This window comes from Neophocaena asiaeorientalis, unplaced genomic scaffold, assembly GCF_003031525.2.
Source record: "Neophocaena asiaeorientalis asiaeorientalis breed wild unplaced genomic scaffold, Neophocaena_asiaeorientalis_V1.1 scaffold543, whole genome shotgun sequence".
Classification (NCBI taxonomy): domain Eukaryota; kingdom Metazoa; phylum Chordata; class Mammalia; order Artiodactyla; family Phocoenidae; genus Neophocaena; species Neophocaena asiaeorientalis.
In genome coordinates, this window is record NW_020173671.1 from 133209 (window position 1) to 153012 (window position 19804).

General features: G+C 50.4%; 3 protein-coding genes and 4 non-coding genes across 8 annotated transcripts; all 7 read left to right on the forward strand.

The window, feature by feature from the left end:
- SENP3 (SUMO specific peptidase 3) lies at positions 1–8929 on the forward strand. The gene is made up of 11 exons (XM_024748400.1): positions 1–77; positions 920–1645; positions 3872–4111; positions 4209–4320; positions 4694–4841; positions 4971–5018; positions 5431–5508; positions 7505–7642; positions 7829–7912; positions 8032–8082; positions 8534–8929. The coding sequence occupies exons 2-11, from the start codon at positions 931–933 to the stop codon at positions 8642–8644; spliced, it is 1725 nt and encodes a 574-aa protein (XP_024604168.1). The 5' UTR covers positions 1–77; positions 920–930; the 3' UTR covers positions 8645–8929.
- Positions 8930–9743: 814 nt separating this feature from the next.
- On the forward strand, positions 9744–16485 carry EIF4A1 (eukaryotic translation initiation factor 4A1). 2 transcript variants are annotated; one of them, XM_024748454.1, is made up of 11 exons: positions 9744–9826; positions 11144–11192; positions 11638–11770; positions 12230–12369; positions 13854–14022; positions 14358–14467; positions 14803–14946; positions 15030–15167; positions 15291–15380; positions 15650–15729; positions 15848–16485. In XM_024748454.1, the coding sequence occupies exons 1-11, from the start codon at positions 9804–9806 to the stop codon at positions 15990–15992; spliced, it is 1221 nt and encodes a 406-aa protein (XP_024604222.1). In that variant the 5' UTR covers positions 9744–9803; the 3' UTR covers positions 15993–16485. The 2 variants fall into 2 exon arrangements, with proteins under 2 accessions (XP_024604222.1, XP_024604223.1); XM_024748455.1 differs by lacking the exon at positions 9744–9826 and adding an exon at positions 10010–10496.
- Positions 11805–11939, forward strand: LOC112401940 (small nucleolar RNA SNORA48). Its single transcript, XR_003003651.1, has one exon. It is a non-coding gene; the product is annotated as a small nucleolar RNA SNORA48 (small nucleolar RNA).
- LOC112401942 (small nucleolar RNA SNORA48) lies at positions 12668–12812 on the forward strand. The gene has a single exon (XR_003003652.1). It is a non-coding gene; the product is annotated as a small nucleolar RNA SNORA48 (small nucleolar RNA).
- On the forward strand, positions 14126–14266 carry LOC112401938 (small nucleolar RNA SNORD10). The gene has a single exon (XR_003003649.1). It is a non-coding gene; the product is annotated as a small nucleolar RNA SNORD10 (small nucleolar RNA).
- On the forward strand, positions 15426–15572 carry LOC112401939 (small nucleolar RNA SNORA67). The gene has a single exon (XR_003003650.1). It is a non-coding gene; the product is annotated as a small nucleolar RNA SNORA67 (small nucleolar RNA).
- Positions 16486–16953: 468 nt separating the features above from the next.
- On the forward strand, positions 16954–19504 carry CD68 (CD68 molecule). Its single transcript, XM_024748391.1, has 6 exons — positions 16954–17447; positions 17530–17987; positions 18169–18288; positions 18426–18498; positions 18615–18785; positions 19101–19504. The coding sequence occupies exons 1-6, from the start codon at positions 17399–17401 to the stop codon at positions 19232–19234; spliced, it is 1005 nt and encodes a 334-aa protein (XP_024604159.1). The 5' UTR covers positions 16954–17398; the 3' UTR covers positions 19235–19504.
- The last annotated feature ends 300 nt before the right edge of the window (positions 19505–19804 follow it).

Sequence of the window (19804 nt, forward strand, 5' to 3'; positions counted from 1 at the left end):
GCAGGAGAGATGAGCCGGGAAGCCTGAGGCCGGAGACGCCCGCCCTCGGGCCTGTCCGCCCGGCTTCCCCGCTCCCGGTGAGGACGCCCCCTCCCCTCCCCCCAGCTCTGCCACGGCCTCTCCCATGCCTGGACCCCATTCCTACCTAACCGGGGCCCAGGAGGCCCTCGAAGGGGCTTTTTAAGGCCCTTGCGCGCCGAGCCGCCCGAGCCTGTAGGATCCTACCGGTGCTGGGACGCATTCTGGTCTCCGGGACGGAGCAGGAGAGGGGGCTGGGCCAACCTAGCTCGGCTCAGTTCAGTCCCAGCGCGCCTTGATTCGGCTGCCTGAGCGCCGCTTCGGTTCTGTTTCAGTTTCCTCTAAAATCATTCCCTTTCCATTAGATTTTACCACCTGAACCATAGCCACGGTATGGTTCCTTCCTGAGACTACCTGAGCATGCCCACACACCCCACTCATTCCACGGTGATGGAGATCTCTTTTCCCACTCTAGATCACGGTTTTCCTGCGGAAATTGTGTTCTCCTCAGGTGTCTCTGTAACATGTCAGGATTCCCGTACTGAGCCTTCTCCGTTATTAGGCTTTCAACTAGGACATTCCTTATGGTACTAAAATAGAGAAGTGGAGCCTGAAAATACTAGGTTTGATCTGGGGATCTGAGAAATAAGAGCCTCGAGGCCTGCCGCTTAGCCATTCTTCCTTGCCTCTATCTGGGCAGGAGAGAGATGATGGCACAGACTCTGAAGGGCACCTTGTGGACCATATTAACTAGGAAGATATGAAGTTAGGAGTTTTGAAGTTTTTTTCTCTTTTCCTTAGTTTATTTGCATTTGATTGCAGAAGAGGCGTGCTGAGGAAGAGAGGCAGAATCCGGAGTGTAGGATGTTTGGATTCTGACGCTCTAATCTTTGTTTTACAGGTTACTGGAAGATGAAAGAGACTATACAAGGGACCGGGTCTTGGGGGCCTGAGCCTCCTGGACCCGGCATAGCCCCAGCTTATTCAAGTCCCAGGCGGGAGCGTCTTCGTTGGCCCCCACCCCCCAAACCCCGACTCAAGTCAGGTGGAGGGTTTGGGCCAGATCCTGGGTCAGGGACCACAGTGCCAACCAGACGCCTTCCTGTCCCTCGGCCCTCTTTTGATGCCTCAGCTAGTGAAGAGGAGGAAGAAGAAGAGGACGACGAGGATGAAGATGAGGAAGAGGAAGTGGCAGCTTGGAGGCTGCCCCCCAGATGGGGTCAGCTGGGAGCCTCCCAGCGGCCTCGCCCTTCCCGCCCTGCTCATCGGAAAACGTGTTCACAGCGCCGTCGCAGAGCTATGAGAGCCTTCCGGATGCTGCTCTACTCAAAAAGCACCTCGCTGACATTCCACTGGAAGCTTTGGGGGCGCCACCGGGGCCGGCGGCGGAGCCTTGCACACCCCAAGAACCATCTTTCACCCCAGGAAGGGGGTGTGACACCACAGGTGCCATCCCCCTGCTGTCGTTTTGACTCCCCCCGGGGACCACCTCCCCCCCGACTGGGTCTGCTAGGTGCTCTCATGGCTGAGGATGGAGTGAGAGGGTCTCCACCAGTGCCCTCTGGGCCCCCCATGGAGGAAGATGGATTAAGGTGGACTCCAAAGTCTCCTCTGGATCCTGACTCGGGTAAGGTGGGAATGGGGCAGAGGAGGGCATGGGGAGAGCTAAGATCCTGGGAGACCAGGAGCCTCTTGCTGTGGTGAGAACTGGGGTCTAAGGAAAGTAGGAGGGCAGAGAGAGGGAGGGTCCAGAACAGCAGTGAAATGTCTTCAGCTCCATTTTGAGCAGGAACTAAGTCTGGGAAGAGAGTCAAGGCCGGGATACAGGATCCATAAGTAGGTGTCCTGTGCATAGATGAGAAAGGGAGTCGTGGTTTAGTGAAGTCAGTCATGTCCGCTTGAAGTCCCACTTCATGTGGCCTCTCAGGATAAGTGCCCCTGCGTGTACATTTCTAGAGAGTGCCGTTCTTATAATGGTGGGATGGGATCTCTGAGTAGTGGAGTACATCACCTGGACAGTTGTGTGTGACATTCTCACTCAGAGTATTTCTCTTTCGGAGAACCCCACTAAACAACTTCAAGCTTTCTTTTTGTTTATTTATTTATCTATTTTTTAAAAACGTTTATTTATTTTAGTTGTGCCGGGTCTGAGTTGCGGCAGGCTTTCTATTTCTTTATTAATTATTTGAGTATTTATCGAGCCTTTGCTGTATGCCAGGTACTATGCTAGGTGCTAAGCATATAGTGGTGAGAAATATTTCTGAAATTTACATCTCTCTGAATTGCTAGTGTTTCTTGCTTTTCGTCCTGTTTATGAGTACAGGCATACCTCATTTTATTGCGCTTCGCTTTATTGCAATGCAAAGACATTGCATTTTTACAAATTGAAGGTTTGCGGCAACATTGAGTAGAGCAAGTCTGTCAGCGCCATTTTTCCAACAGTATTTGCTCAATTCATGCTTGTATCACGTTTTGATAATTCTCGCAATATTTCAAAGCCTCCACCCATGAAAAGATTACAACTCACTGAAGGCTCAGATGATAGTTAGCATTTTTTAGCAGTATTTTTAAAAAATATTTTTATTTTATTGGCATATAATTGATTTACAATGTTGTATTAGTTTCAGGGGTACAGCAAAGTGATTCAGTTATACGTATACACATATTCATTCTTTCTTTAGATTCTTTTCTCATATAGGTTATCACAGAATATTGAGTAGAGTTCCCTGTGCTCTATAGTATATTCATGTTGGTTATCTATATTATGTATAATAGTGTGTGTATGTTCATCCCAAGCTCCTGATTTATCCCTCCCTCCACACCGTTTCCCCTTTGGTAACCATAAAGTTTGTTTTTGATATCTGTAAGTCTGTTTCTGTTTTGTAAGTAAGTTCATTTTATCTTTTTTTTTAAATTAGGTTCCACATATGAGTGATATCGATACTTGTCTTTCTCTGTCTGACCTACTTCACTTCGTATGATAATCTTTAGGTCCATCCATGTTGCTGCAAATGGCATTATTTCATTCTTTTTTAAGGCTGAGTAATATTCCATTGTGTATATATACCACATTTTCTTTACCCATTCCTCTGTTGATGGACGTTTAGGTCGCTTCCATGTCTTGGCTATTGTAAATAGTGCTGCCATGAACATTGGGGTGCTTGTATCTTTTTGGATTATGGTTTTCTCTGGTTATATGCCCAGGAGTGGGATTGCTGGGTCATATGGTAGTTCTGTTTTTAGTTAAGGAACCTCCATACTGTTCTTCATAGTGGTTGTACCAATTTACATTCCCACCAGCAGTGTAGGAGGGTTCCCTTTTCTCCATCTCCAGCATTTATTGTGTGTAGACTTTTTGATGGTGGACATTCTGACTGGTGTGAGGTGATACCTCATTGTCGTTTTGATTTTCATTTCTCTGATAGTGATGTTGAGCATCTTTTCATGTGTAACAAAGTATTTTTAAATTAAGGTATGTACTTTTTTTTTTTAGACATAATGCTGTTGCACACTTAATAGATTATAGTAAGCATAAGTTTTACATGCACCGGGAAACCAAAAAGTTTGTGTGACTCGCTTTATTACATTATTCGCTTTATTGTAGTGGTCTGGAAGTGAATCCGCAGTATCTCTGAGGTATGCCTGTAGTAACTTTTCCTCTCTGTCTTTTATAACCTCTTGGACATAATTATCTCGTGCTTTAGGGTTTTCATCCTTTAGAGTTTATATTGGTAGATTTTGTTCCAATTCATCCTTTTTGTGGTCTTATAATTTGGGTGCATCATTTAATCTTCCCATTGGCCTTTGATCTGAGCCAGTTTCTTGCCTCCATTCTGTTTCCCCTGCCCTGCAGGCCTCCTCTCTTGTACTCTGCCCAACGGCTTTGGGGGGCCACCTGGGCCAGAAGGGGAGCGAAGTCTGGCACCCCCTGATGCCAGCATCCTCATCAGCAATGTGTGCAGCATCGGGGACCATGTGGCCCAGGAGCTTTTTCAGGGCTCCGATTTGGGCACTGCAGAAGAGGCTGAGCGGCCTGGGGAGAAAGCTGGCCAGCACAGCCCCCTGCGGGAGGAGCATGTCACCTGTGTGCAGAGTAAGGAACCCTAGAGGATCTAGTCTCTTTCCCACAGCTGACTCCTAGATCAGAGTCTGGAGGCCTTACCTCACTCCTCTCTCCCTCCTCCACTCAGGCATCTTGGATGAATTCCTTCAAACTTATGGCAGCCTCATCCCCCTCAGCACTGATGAGGTAGTAGAGAAACTGGAGGACATTTTCCAGCAGGAGTTCTCTACACCTTCCAGGTGAGGCATGAAAGAGATGCTCTTTGGAAGAGGGCTGGGACCAGGGAGATGGGGTGAGAAAGCTGCTGCCTTTTCGGGGAGGAAGAGGGAGCTAGAACTGAGGGGAGGAATCTGCAGGCAAGGTGCCAAGCTCCCATGAGCCAACCGGGAGGGGCTTTACGTGGGACCCTGAAATACCACGTGTACCTAAGTATTCATGTGCCTCTTACTGGGGAGTAAGCCTTTAGCAAGTCCTCAAAAGGACCCATGACTGAAAAAAAGAAAAAAAAAAAAAAAAAGGTTAGTTTTAGATTCTTATTCTAGGCAGTAGAAGGTACTTCTGTGTGCCCTAGCCCCCTCGTCTCTTGTGTGACCTCACCCTTGGCCTACCCAGGAAGGGCCTGGTGCTGCAGCTGATCCAGTCATACCAGCGGATGCCAGGCAACGCCATGGTGAGGGGCTTCCGAGTTGCCTATAAGCGGCATGTGCTGACCATGGACGACCTGGGGACCTTATATGGACAGAACTGGCTCAATGACCAGGTAAGGAGGCGTGCAAAAACAGGCCCAAGAGGGGATTCAGGGAGCAGGGTGTCTGGGGCCCTCTGCATGGGGGAGCCCTGTACCCATGCCACACCCTCCATGGCAAGTGGCCTCCCATCTTCTCCCCAGGTGATGAACATGTATGGAGACCTCGTCATGGACACGGTCCCTGAAAAGGTAGGCCTAACCAGATATTTCAGTCCCTGGAAGAACTCCCGCACTTTTAAGCAGCTTTTTCAGTCCCTTTCATCTCTTCCATTTTACATAAAGAGGGTCTTTCTCTCTGGGGAGAGGCAGTAGAATGTAATTTGTTCAATTCAAATCTGTAATCTTGGTCCTGAACTTAACAATTTTAGTCCTTTCCTCCAGTCTGTAGTGTTTTTCCCCTATGGCTAGCCCCACAGATTGGGGTGGGAAGCTATAAGATGAGGTTAAAAATAGTTTGTTTTTACCCTCAGTGAGTTGGACTAGAGTTTGTTGAAACCAGTCCTCAGAGCCATAATGAAATGGAGTGGGCTGGGGAGAGGACACTTAGCAGGAGGGCCTGAGGTCTTTTAATTCCATCCAGTTTTTTGTATCATTGGCACAGGTGCATTTCTTCAACAGTTTCTTCTATGATAAACTCCGTACCAAGGGTTATGATGGGGTGAAAAGGTGGACCAAAAACGTGAGTTATGAATTCACATCTACTTGTGTAACACCTTGCTTCTAAAGAAGAGTTCCGTTCCCTGTGAGCCCTTTCCTCAATCCTGTTCATTCAAACTTTCAAGTATTTATTAAATGTCTTCTGTGTGCCAGGTGCTGTTCTGGGCACTAAGGATACAGTATTAAATAAAGAAAACTTCTTGCCTTTATGGGGTCAGAGTAAATATGCAAGTTAAATTTCAGCTAGTGATAAGTGCTGTGAGCAAATTAAAACAGTAATGTGGTAGCATGGGGGTGGGTACTTTAGATTGGGTGGTCTGGGAAGGCCTCTGTTAGCTGAGACTTGAATGACAAGGAGCTAACCCTGTGCAGATCTGGGGCAAGGGTGTTCTAAGCAAAGGGGACAGCAAGTACATGGGACACAGAGTGAGAAAACGTTTGAGGGTCAGAGGGCCTGTGTGGTTGGAGCAGAGTGAGCAAAGGGAAAACGATAGAAAATTTGGTCAGAGAGTAGATAACGTGAGGCATGGAGGGTAGATTTTTTTTTTTAAATAAATAAATTTATTTATTTTTGGCTGCGTTGGGTCTTTGTTGCTGTGCATGGGCTTTCTCTAGTTGTGGCGAGTGGGGGCTGCTCTTCATTGCAGTGTGCGGGCTTCTCATTGCAGTGGCTTCTCTTGTTGCGGAGCACGGGCTCTAGGTGCGCGGGCTTCAGTAGTTGTGGCGCACGGGCTTAGTTGCTCCGCGGCATGTGGGATCTTCCTGGACCAGGGATCAAACCCGCGTTTCCTGCATTGGCAGGTGGATTCTTAACCACTGCGCCACCAGGGAAGTCCCGAAGTGAGGGTAGATCTTATTCTTTGTGTTCTGAGAAGCCATTGAAGAGTTTTAAGCAGGGTGGGAAGTGCCTCATGTTTTAAACTCCTGTTTCAATGATAGATTGAAAGAGGCAAGAGTGGAAGCAGGCAGGCTAAATGGAGTAGCCGAGAAGTCCAGATGAGAAACTTGGACCAGAGTGGTAAAGGTAGAAATAGAAGTAGTTTTATCTAGGATAAATTTTGCCAGTAGAACCAATAGGACTTTCTGATGGATTGGACATGAGAAATGAAGAAAAAGATAAGATTCAAGGGATGATGCTTAGGTTTTTGGCCTAAGTTCCTGGGGAAAATAATGAAGGGGAAGGGGAGCCAACTTGGCGGTGGGGGGGGAGTTCTTTTCCCCTGTCCAGTTAGTTTACCTGCCCTCTGATTCAAAGGCCAGGAAATATCTATAGTGAGTTAGGGCCGTTGACTCCAGCATTTCTTAATTCCTGTCTCCAGGTTCAAGAGCTTACACCCACAGGGACCTGGCAGGCCTTCTTCTGGTAGAGGCAGGGTGACATGCAGTGGAAAGAACTTGGCTTTCTATATGCCGGTGTTTAAATCCCACCTCTGCCATTTCTTACTTCTGTGACCTTGAGCAGTGACTTTACTTTTCCAAGCCACAGTTTCCTGATGCGAACTTTCTCAGGATTGTTGTGAGTGTTAACTGATCGAGCATCTGTTAGGTGCCATGCGTTGTTCTTAGTGTATCATGGATATTAATTAATCTGTATAACAAACAGGTGAGGGTAGGTACTGTTATTTTCACCCTCTTACAGAAAAGGGAACTGAGGTACAGAGAGTTATTAAGTGGTCATACGCTAGTAAATGGAAAAGCTGGGTTTGAACCCTAAGAGTCTGGCTCCAGGATCCTGAGCCTGGGTTCTTAGCTACTAAGCACTTGTGCCTTTAATGTGTGTGAAGTACCTGGCCCTGTCCTGGGCTCTCGAGTGTTTGTTGTGCGCCACCTCCTCCGTCCTGCCTTCCTCCTTAAGCCCAAGAATCCAGACATCCAGATGCTGAGCCTTGCCTCGCAGTCTAGGGACTGGGTATTGAGTTCTCCCACTTGGCTCCTTGCCTGCTTCTCCTTTAGAACCCTCCTGGCAATAGGCAGGATTCCTGTGCTGTCTTTCCTGACCTCCAGCACTGCTTCCTTAGGTGGACATCTTCAATAAAGAGCTACTGCTAATCCCCATCCACCTGGAGGTGCATTGGTCCCTCATCTCTGTTGACGTGAGGCGGCGCACCATCACCTATTTTGATTCGCAGCGCACCCTGAACCGCCGCTGCCCTAAGGTTTGAGAGGGAATGGGAAAGATGGGCAGAATGTGGGGAGGAGATCCAGTGGCAAGGCATTTCAGGCAGAAGGGTGGGTTTGGAGGCTCTCAGGAGCAACCTGGGCTTGCTGCCTGTGACCACCACAACTTGGGTTCAGTTGGGAAATGTAGGGGCATCACTTCCTCCTTTTCTCCATCTACATAGCATATTGCCAAGTATCTACAGGCAGAGGCAGTGAAGAAAGACCGGCTGGATTTCCACCAGGGCTGGAAAGGTTACTTCAAGATGGTCAGTTTCTAGAGGAGGGTTATGGGGGCGGTTTTGGGGGCATGGTAGGAGGCAGAAGTTGAAGCCATACGTGTAGAGTCTCCTCTAGGAGAAGGGCTTACCTTCTTTTTATTCTCTAGAATGTGGCCAGGCAGAATAATGACAGTGACTGTGGTGCCTTTGTGTTGCAGGTAAGCAGATACCAGTTGGGTTAAAGAGGTGGGAGGGAGGCGGGAAGCTGTCTCTCATTTGGCTCACAGCCACTTAGGGAGCGGGAGTAAGCTTCTGTGTTAGAATGCAGAAACCCTGATTTCATTGTCCTCTCTTGGTTTCTCCATACCGCATTGGGACTGGGTGTGTGGTCCTTGGTCTCTGGCCCTGATATAGCTGCCTCCTGATCCCCTAACGCAAAGTATTTTCTCTGTTAACACTAGGTGTTTTATGTATCAAATAGGAACACTGGCTTTAGAGTCAGACTTCTTTTGAGCCCCAGTCTATGGGACCTTGGCTTCCTTTGTGAAATGGGAATGTTCTCGGAAAGATCCAGTGAGATGTGTATCATACAAAATATGTAGCACAGGTCCTGATTTGGGGGGGGATGCTCAGTAGATGGTTCTCATGGCCTGCTTTGTTAACACCCAGTATTGCAAGCACCTGGCCCTGTCTCAGCCATTCAGCTTCACTCAGCAGGACATGCCCAAACTTCGTCGGCAGATCTACAAGGAGCTGTGTCACTGCAAACTCACTGTGTGAGCCTCGTATTCCAGGCCTCAAGCCCATTCATTAATGGGCAGGGGGACATGGGAGACCCTTCCTTCCCAAGAAACTCCAGTTCCCTTTGTCTCTAGCCTCTTCCCACCCAATCCCTTTGGATTTTCATATTTAAATGTTTTGATTTCTGTATTTTTTTTTTCTTTGAGAGAATATTTGTTGCTTTCTGATGTTCAGGGGTTGGGCATGGAAAATCCCCTTTTTCCTTCTGTCTACAGGGGAGTATGGCCTTGTGGCCTGGGTGGGGCAGTCATCTCCCTTCCATGATAAGGGGCCTCAAACTAGTGGATATGCTCTCCAGCTTTCCTCCAGTCAATGCTGTTAGCTACCCTTTCATGGGTCTTGAGACTTACCCCGGGGGCCAGCTTTCCATCCCTGGCTCAGACAGTGCCAAGACCATGCCTTCAACCAAAAGAATCCCCCAGCAGGGGGAGCCAGGGCTGGAAGGAGGGAGAGTAGGTAAGCCTCGAAAATACGGGAGCTTGAGAGGTGCTGAAGTTGGGAAAACAGCATACTGAAGGGAGCCCACCAAGATTCATGACAGCAACCCCAAATGCTCTTAAGCCCGTTACGTCAGTTCCTTCATCCTTTCTCCCTCCAGCCCGGGGGTATGGCCCTTGATTCCATTATCCCTGTCCATTCGGAGTTGGTGTCCGATTTATCTTTGCTGCAGGAGAGAACAAAATTAAATGTGGGTCCAGTGGAGACCTGGAGCAGAGGTAGAAGGAAGTGCTGGTCCCGGGAGCCCGGAAGTCCCTGGAGGCTGAAACCTCGCCCCCCTTGCGTGATAGGGTCTGCTAGGCCACATGACCAGGGCACTCTCGCCTCCGCACGTGTATGGGTGCAGGGCACCAAGATGGCTGCCAGGCCTCGAGGCCTGAGTCCTGTATGTCACTTCCGTACCGGCAAGAAAGGCGGGCCCTTTAGCCAATGAGGCCGCGGGGCGGGCCTTCACCGTGATAGGCACTCAAGCTATCCAATGGTGGTTGCATGCCAGAGCGCCGACGAATGAACGTCACGCCGGGTTGCTGAGCGGCGGCAGGCGGAGCCGAGGAGACCAAGCCAATGCGATGGTTGGGGCGGGGTTGGGCTCCCTATAAGTTGTCGATAGGCGGGCACTCCGCCCTAGTTTCTAAGGATCATGTCTGCGAGTCAGGATTCCCGGTAAGAAAGACATTTGCAAGAGATTGTGGTTCCTTACCCTGCTGTCCCTTCCGAGGACCCCGTCGGGGGAAGCTGAGGTCCACCGCCCTAGGCCCCCCCAGGGTTGCGGGGCGAGCAAGCCGGGAGCACCCGTGGGGGGGGGGCGGTGAGGGGCGGGTCTACGGCCGACGTTGCCGCCAGGGACTAGGTAGAGGCCGAGGACGGCCCAGGTTTCGGGGCTCGGTGCGCTACGAGGGCTCGACCGACGAGGTGCGCGAAGCCCCGGCGTTGAGTCGGGCGGCGAGGTGGCATCTTGGCGTGGGAAAGAGAGGTAGAGGCGACCGTGCGTGGCCCGGAGCCGCCGGCCCGGTTGCCTCACTGCCGGAGGGCTCGCGCGATCGGGATTCTGGAGGAGTCTGACGGTACCACTCGCCGAAGGCGGGGCGTGCCTGCGTCCTCAAATCCAGTCGCTGAGTCGCGTGGAGCTGTGGGTCGGGGGAGAAGAAGCCGGCCGTTCTGTGTGCTGGTTTTCTTGACGGCCAGGACCGACCCTAACCCCGAGGAGCGGCCGCGTGAGGCACCAGGAGCCCACCCGGCGCCGGGCGGGCGGGTCCATTTTGCCGCACAAGCCGGGCAATTGGCAAACTGCGGATGGTCAGGTCCACTTTCCTTCGGGGGTGAGCGGCCTGAGGTATGGGAGGGCGACGCCATTTCGCGACGGACCGAGTGGAGGAGGGAGCAAGCACATGGCGTCCCGAGGTGTTCCCCTCCCCCAGTCCGCTTTGCTTCTAAGTGTTGTGCAATCTCCCCCTTTGCTAGCTTGGCTGGGGCTCATTGTGCGCGAGGCCGCCACCGCCCGCGGCCTCCCACATCCGGGCACTGCGAGGGGGGGAGATGGGCTCGAGGGAGTGGGGGAGGGCGCGGGCTGCATGACGTGGGGGGAAGGGGATGTCCTACCCTGGCATCTGGGGAGGAGAGGGCGGGACTTCCGGCGGGCAGGGGCCACGGTGGGAGGTGCACGCGTTTGGGCTTGGAGCGTCAGGCTCAGGACACGTGGGCCCGGAGGCAGGCACCACCTCCGCGCCCCTTAAGCGCAGATTGGTTCCTTCCAGCCTCTGGGTCTTCTAGGAAGGTTACTCTATCATGTCGGGGTCGGCTTGACTTGAGCCGCTCCCGAGATGGGGCCTGACTCAGTTGTAAAATAACTATTATGTTTTTTTGGGAACACGTGGGTCTTGGACTAGGGAGTGAAGGCTGATGGCATCATGCAAAGTTGGTTTGTTGCTAGGAAGAGGCTGGTTGTCAGGATTTCTACATACTGTATTTTTAAACCGACAGATCTAGAGACAATGGCCCCGATGGGATGGAGCCCGAAGGCGTCATCGAGGTGAGGTTGGACCCCTCCCACCATTATCCTTTAACTCTGGCAAAAGCAGTGCCACTTAGCATTGTTCTTTGGCTTATGAAGTGGTGGTTTAGTGAATACACCAGTAATTGAAACCCAGGATTCAGCTGTACTACGTAACATAAAACTCCCAGGTAGTTAGACACGGCACCTTGACTCCCTTGCAGAAATTTGTTTAAAGATTTTAAAGTGTGTTTAAAACATGTCACTCAGATTCTGTTCTCCTTTCTACAACATCTAGGTTCACTGTTTACAAGTGGGCTGGCCCCTTAGGGCGGTTTCCCAGGTCATGTAGAACCATCAACCATCTGGCTTCCATGGGGAGAGGAGAGGTTGTGGGCTCTGAAGCTGGTGCAGGCACCAGGTCCTGTTTACGCCAATGTAAGAGCACAGCCCTATTTCTTCTACTTGAATTTGTTTTCTACAGAGTAACTGGAATGAGATTGTTGACAGCTTTGATGACATGAACCTTTCGGAGTCACTCCTCCGTGGCATCTACGCCTATGGTTTTGAGAAGCCCTCTGCCATCCAGCAGCGAGCCATTCTTCCTTGTATCAAGGGTAAGACTCTTCTGCCCCAGAACAAGTTCTGGACTGTCCCTGGCCTGGGTAGAGTGGCGCCTGGTTGGTGGTGCCTGTCTCATATCAGCCAGGGACAAAGTAACTCCTTGTTTATCCCAGCTTGGCTTTTGGTTTGTGCCCATGTCTGGTTCATGCCCTGGAAACATGGATTGCTGGTTTAATTTCAACAAGGCAGTGCTTTAGCCAGATCATGCTGGCTATTTACAGCTGTATTTCTAGCCCGATTTTGTGCAGTACTAAATGGCTGAAACCTGGCCTGATTGTCCAGATCTGTTCTTGTTTGGATACTGTGTTGTCATGTAGAATCTGAAGCACTTATTGCTGGGCACATATCTCTATTGGTTGCTTACTAATCTCATTTAGTAGGGCTGTTGAATGTCTCACGAGTCCAAAGAATGCTTTCTACCATATAAAATTTCTCTCCTAATTTGCGTTTAGGTTATGATGTGATCGCTCAAGCCCAATCTGGGACTGGGAAAACGGCCACTTTTGCCATATCAATTTTGCAGCAGATTGAATTGGATCTAAAGGCCACCCAGGCCTTGGTCCTGGCACCCACTAGAGAGTTGGCTCAGCAGGTGAGTTTACCATTCTTCCCCTGAAGGACTTATTTAGCAAGTGGTTAACATAAACCAGAAATCAGAAGTTATGTGCTCCAACTCCTACCACTTTTGGAAGAACTGAAGTATGGGGAAAAGAGATGATATAAAGTCAGTTGATGACTTTTACGTCTCAAGACTTAGTAGGTTAGTTGTAAGCTTTTTCCTCACCAAACACTGTAAGCATCCCTTACTCCACCCATTTCCTGAGTCAGACGGGGAAGGCTGCTGGGTGGAGCCTGGCTGGCTGGGCAAGTTTGGCTGTTGTATGAAGAAAACCCCCTGGCAATGGGCAAAGAGACACCTGATTGGTGGTGGTGCTCTTGTATCAGTCAGGGGCAAAGCAGACGTCTAGTCCTTTCTTCATCGTAGCTTGATGCCTGGGTTGGTGGCCAGAGCTGTTTCATGGCTGGGGCACATAAAATGTTGGGCTATTTTCCTGGGTCTTGGAGGGGGGAAAGATCAGAAACACTTGTCTCATAAGTTGATTACTGAGTTTAGGGGAATGTATTCTTACAGTGTCCTACGGAGGTATCATGGTCATTCTGTGCCTAACTTCTGAACAAAGGCAGTGTAAGCAAGAAGTTACAGTAGAGCTCCACTCGAGGGCCCTTAACGTTTAGAACATGCTTTAGGAGTGAACATGCCGGGCTTCCCTGGTGGCGCAGTGGTTGAGAGTCCGCCTGCCGATGCAGAGGACGCAGGTTCGTGCCCCGGTCCGGGAAGATCCCACATGCTGCGGAGCGGCTGGGCCCGTGAGCCATGGCCGCTGAGCCTGCACGTCCAGAGCCTGTGCTCCGCAATGGGAGAGGCCACAACAGCGAGAGGCCCGTGTACCGCAAAGAAAAAAAAGTGAACATGCCATCCAATGTAGGCAGGAGTACAACAATACATAGATGTCATTCCACACATAAAACTAATTGCTGTGACCCATCGAATAAATGGGTCACAGTTGATGACTTACAGAAAGCTGTGAGGTCTAATTGGTTAAGAAGCCATATTGAAGTTATTTCAGGGGGCCATTATTGTGAATCAGTGTGTACATTCAGGAGCCAGACTGAGTTCAAATTCTGAGACTGCCACTTATCAGCAGTCTAATCTTAGATTGTTTAACCTGTTTATTGCTTAAGAAATGAGCTCAGGGGGCTTCCCTGGTGGCGCAGTGGTTGAGAGTCCGCCTGCCGATGCAGGGGACACGGGTTCGTGCCCCGGTCTGGGAAGATCGCACATGCCGCGGAGCGGCTGGGCCCTGTGAACCATGGCTGCTGAGCCTGCGTGTCCGGGGCCTGTGCTCCGCAACGGGAGAGGCCGCAACAGTGAGAGGCCCGTGTACCGCAAAAAAAAAAAAAAAAGTGAGCTTAATAGTGTTTGTCTCAGAGCTGGAAAGAATAAAATACATAGCACTTAAAATGGTGCCCAGCAGTTGTAGCTAATATACAAGCACTTGTGTTTTTCTGGTTCAGATACAGAAGGTAGTTATGGCCTTAGGAGATTACATGGGTGCCTCGTGCCATGCCTGCATTGGGGGTACCAATGTGCGTGCTGAGGTGCAGAAGCTGCAGATGGAAGCTCCCCATATCATCGTGGGTACCCCAGGCCGTGTGTTCGACATGCTTAACCGGAGATACTTGTGTGAGTGTACAATTTTCTAGCTCTCTGGGTCACTTCCTATACATGCTTTTCCAGTTTCTTAACGTGGCCACAATTTGATTCCCAATGATATCCTCTGAGAGTTGCTCTGTGATGAACCCCATGCGTGTCATCTGAGCCTGGCTTCCCTGTCATCTCAGCCCATGTAGTGTTCTACTTCCCAGGGCTATTGTCTGGCCTGGCAAGGGGGTCCCAGGCAGAGGATCAGTCTTTGTCTTCTGAGAGCAGACCGCCTGTCCCTGTTTTTTTTTATTGGGAAAGTTAGGGGTAGTTCACATTTCTCTAGTAACTACCTGTTGGTGTTTTTCTTTCTGCAGCTCCCAAATACATCAAGATGTTTGTATTGGATGAAGCTGATGAAATGTTAAGCCGTGGGTTCAAGGACCAGATCTATGACATATTCCAAAAGCTCAATAGCAACACCCAGGTGAGGAGGACATTGGCGTCTTGCGTGCATGGCTGACAGTTGCTTTGCGTAGGTTGTGATGTGCTTGGGGTGATGATGGAGCATTATCAAGTGCCAAAGGAGGGACTTCCCTGGCAGTCCAGGGGTTAAGACCCGGCACTTCCAATGCAAGGGGTATGGATTCGATCCCTGCTCAGGGAACTAAGATCCTACATGCCACGTGTTGTGGCCAAAAAGTTAAAAAAAAAAAAAAAATCTTGGATGATATCCAGACATGTAAAAAACCCAAAAGTGCCAGGGGAACCATGGAGTTCTGGAGTATCCCCTACCCTGAGACTGCTCTTTTTTCCCATTAGGTGGTTTTGCTGTCAGCTACAATGCCTTCCGATGTGCTTGAGGTGACCAAGAAGTTCATGAGGGACCCAATTAGGATTCTTGTCAAGAAAGAAGAATTGACGCTGGAGGGTATCCGCCAATTCTACATCAATGTGGAACGAGAGGTGGGGGCCCAGTGCAGGAGGCGGGCCTGGTGGTAAGTTGTTGGGTATAGCCCCTGACTGATCTCCTCCCACCACCCCACCAGGAGTGGAAGCTGGACACACTATGTGACTTGTATGAAACCCTGACCATCACCCAGGCAGTCATCTTCATCAACACCCGAAGGAAGGTGGATTGGCTCACTGAGAAAATGCATGCCCGAGACTTCACCGTCTCTGCCATGGTGAGGTTTCTCCACCTTGTTTTACCAGCAGAGTCACATGTCAGGGTCCTACTCACAGTCAGTTCTCTCAGAACCAACGCACCTACTTGTAACACCATTACACCATTCTATCTCCTGTTTTAGCACGGAGATATGGACCAAAAAGAACGAGACGTTATCATGAGGGAGTTCCGCTCTGGCTCTAGCAGAGTATTGATTACCACTGACCTACTGGTAAGTAAAAGGGCATTTGGACAAGAGGGGAAGGAAGATGGGAGAATCCAAGGTGATTCCCTCTTCCAAGGGGCCTGCTAGTGCCCCTCTTCAGGAAAGTAGCAACTTGGAATAAAATCTGGCACGCCTCTGGTTTCTGGGGAGAGGGGATGTTTGTTTCCTTGCCTTGCCTTCCTTTGGCTGCCTACATGTATGCTTAAGTCTCTTTCTGGATAGACTTAGGGTGTCCTCGCATTCACACACTGAAGCTGCCTTTTTTCTGGACATAGGCCAGAGGCATCGACGTGCAGCAGGTTTCCTTAGTCATCAACTATGACCTCCCCACCAACAGGGAAAACTACATCCACAGGTAAATGCAGATCTGGACTGTTAACCAGCCCAGCCCCTTCCTGCCCAATCCTCCCTGCACGGAAGCATCTTATTTACTCTTTAATCCTCACTTATTCTAAGGTGTCCTTGTTTTCCAGAATCGGTCGAGGTGGCCGTTTTGGTCGTAAGGGTGTGGCTATTAACATGGTGACAGAAGAAGACAAGAGGACTCTTCGAGACATTGAGACCTTCTACAACACCTCCATTGAGGAGATGCCCCTCAATGTTGCTGACCTCATCTGAGAGGGGCTGTTCTGCTACCTAGCCCCAGCCAGGGCTCAGTCCTTGGGGGGGTGCTGAGGAGCAGCAGGAGGGGGGAGGGAAGGGAGTCAAGGGATGGACATCTTGTCATTTTTTTCTTTTTTTTTTTTTCTTTGAATAAATGTCACTTTTTGAGGCAAAAGAAGGAACCGTGAACATTTTAGACACCCTTTTCTTTGGGGTAGGCGCCGTCTCTTCTCCCAAAAACACTAATCCACTTCCCTAACCTAGTCAACCTCCAAACCCCAGAGGCTCTCCCCACCCCACCTGAATTCCTCTGAAAATGATTCAGTCCACCTCATTTGCTGGACCAAATCTGGAGGGAGAACCCCTGAGTTAGGTGGCCCAGGGGGTTGTCCCCAGGTGGGGGGAGTAGGGGAGAGAAAATGGTAGCCATTTTTACATTGTTTTGTATAGTATTTATTGATTCAGGAAACAAAGACAAAATTCTGAATAAAATGACTTGGAAACTGCCTGCCTTGGCTTGTCATTTCTTACCTCCCCTTCCCTCCCATCTGCTACTGGGTACAGCTCTACTCCCTTCTGTTGAGCTCTTTTTGTTGTTGACTGGAAAATGGTAGTGTTAACTGGATAATATGACCTTTCTGGAAGTGGCTGGGCAAAGACCATCGTTAAGTACCTCATGTGTCTCAGCAAAGAGGAAGCAACAGGGCTTCCCTGGTGGTGCAGTAGTAGAGAATCTGCCTGCCAATGCAGGGGATACGGGTTCGAGCCCTGGTCTGGGAAGATCCCACATGCCGCGGAGCAACTAGGCCTGTGAGCCACAATTACTGAGCCTGCGCATCTGGAGCCCGTGCTCCCCAATGAGAGGCCCGTGCACCTCAATGAAAGAGTGGCCCCCGCTTGCCACAACTAGAGAAAGCCCTCGCACAGAAACGAAGACCCAACACAGCAAAAATTAATTTAAAAAAAGAGGAAGCAACAGACGGAGAGGAAAGGGAGTAGAAATAAATGTTCAAGTTTTACATCCTATTGAACTGTGACAGGGAGGGGCTGCTGGCTCCATAATCACTTGTCACAACCACTAAGCATGTTTTGCTGAGGCAGACAAATGAATCCCCAAGGATCCACTTACCCAAAACTCCATCTCACTATCCACATGACACATGTTGCTGACGGCCCCTACTTCGGTGACACCAGGGCCAATCATCTAACTTAATGACAAAATTTTAATGACTAAGAGATGGGTGGCTGGGGCTGAGGTGCCTGAGTCAGGCTGGGGGTTGGGTTACCTCAGTTACAGGAAGTCAGAGATTGATTTCCTCTTTTTCCAGAAGAACGAAGGCAGAGGGTATAGAGTTGATTGAGCAGGCAGGCAGCTGGTACCGACACAGAACCAAGCTGGACCCGGTGGAGGCTGTTCTGTCATGAGGTTGGCTGTGCTCTTCTCTGGGGCCTTGCTGGGTCTACTAGCAGGTAAGGAGAAAGGGGACGAAGGGGAGGGGGCCCCTGGGAAGGAGCCTGCCCCTGGGTTGCTAACCAGTGTTTCCTCTGAAAGCCCAGGGTACAGGGAATGACTGTCATAAAAAATCGGCCACTCTGCTGCCATCCTTCACGGTGACACCTACAGCTACAGAAAGCACAACAAGCCCTAGAACAACCAGCCACAGAACCACCAAGAGCCACAGAACGACCACTTACACGGCTACCACCACTCATAAAACTACCACCACAGGCACCACCAGCCACGAGTCTTCAACAGCCACTCACCATCCTGCTACCACCACCAGTCACGGAAATGCCACAGTTTATCCAACAAGCAACAGCACTGCCACCAGCCCAGGACCCTCCACCAGATCCCCCCGCCCAGGACCACCTCCACCCTCTCCAAGTCCTAGCCCAGGCTCCAAGGAGGCGATAGGAGACTACATTTGGACTAACGGTTCCCAGCCCTGCGTCCGGCTCCGAGCCCAGATTCAGATTCGAGTTCTGTACCCAACCCGGGATGGAGGAGAGGTAAAGCTAAACAACAGTAGAGGACATAAAGGGAAGGGGATGAGGCCTTCCGCTACAGTTCAGAAGGGAAGGAGGAAGTAAAGAAGTAGACGAATACAGGGTGGAGACAAAGGGAACAGGGAACCTTGGACGGCACAGCTGTGTAGTCTTGTGACCCTCTCTCGTCTTTTAACTTCCACAGGCCTGGGGAATCTCTGTTCTGAACCCCAACAAAACCAAGGCCCAAGGGGGCTGTGAGGGTACTCATCCCCACTTGCTCCTCTCATTCCCCTATGGACAGCTCAGCTTTGGATTCAAGCAGGTACTTAACCCTCATCCCTCACTCTCACCCTCCAAGTGCCCTACCCCTACCAACTTCTTGCCACACTCCTTACTCTGTGTACCTGGATGCCACTCTCCCCTGCTGCCCTGAGTCTTCCTGGTCACCTCCCTCCCCAGGAGCCACTGCAGAGCACCGTCTACCTGAACCATGTGACTGTGGAGTACAATGTGTCCTTCCCCCAGGCATCACGTGAGTAACCTTCCCTTTCTCATCACTTGCACTAGATGTCTGGGCTCCTGAAGGGACCTAGGCTGGGGGTATGGTGGGGATGTGGCTATGGAGCTGACCCTTCCTCGTTCTTTCAGAGTGGATATTCTCTGTTCAGAATTCATCCCTTCGAGATCTCCAAACCCCTCTGGGCCAGAGCTTCAGTTGCAGAAACGCAAGCGTCATTCTTTCACCAGCTTTCCACCTGGACCTGCTCTCCCTGAAGCTACAAGCTGCTCAGCTGCCCCCCACAGGGGCCTTTGGACCAAGTAAGACCTATTCCTTCCCTCCCAGAATTTTCCCACTGCACTGAAAGCCCTCCCCCCCAGGCCTATAATCTCCCTTCCTGCACCCCCAAATTTCCTCCCCCTCTCAAGCTTGTCAGAGCTAGGGTAGCTGTCCTCCCCTCCTCTGTAAGACTCTACCCAGGCTCCCCTTTTTTTTTTTTTTGCTCTGAGTCCTCTAGGTGTGCCAGCCCCTCACCAATCTCCTACTTCCCAACATCCCACATTCCCTCCTCCCTCCTTCCACCTTTATTCCAACCACCACCGTTGTGATGCCTACTTGCCCTATCTTTCCGCCAGGTTTCTCTTGCCCCAGTGACCGATCCATCTTGCTGCCTCTCATCATTGGCCTGATCTTACTCGGCCTCCTCACCCTGGTGCTTGTTACCTTCTGCATCGTCCGGAGACGCCCACCCACTTACCAGCCCCTCTGAGCATTTGTCCCAACAGCCAGGGCACCAGTAGGTGCCCTCATTTCTCACCACGCAACTGACTCAGAGACAAAGTTATCTTCCTTCCCTGTCTTGATGAACAAAAGTCGAGATAATGCAATCGGGAGGGATGAGAAGAGAGCTGTTTATTAAATATGACTGATTCCCCCTCCCCCATCTCCAGTGGGAGAATAGTAAAACTTGATCAAATCTTTATCCTTCGTTTTCCTTGTCCTTCCTGCCAGGATTAAAAGCCATGAGTTTCTTGTCACACACCTTTCTGTACCTTCCATGGTTGAGTTTTGGGGAGCCAGGAACAGCTGGTGAGGAGGGGTGAAAATGTCACTGTGTGGCCCAGTGCCCTCACGGGTTCATCCTTCGAAGCCTGACACAGCTGGTGTCGAATCGGCTTCGCCTCCCTTCCTCCTCTTCTTCTGGGGCCCCTGGCTGCTCCAGTTCCCTCTCTCCTCCAATCCAGTGGAGCCACCCATCCCAGCAGCCTTCTTTCCAACCTTCATATTACAGTTACAGGCAAAGTAGGCAGCAAAAGCAATGAGTGTGGGTGGGAAGGTC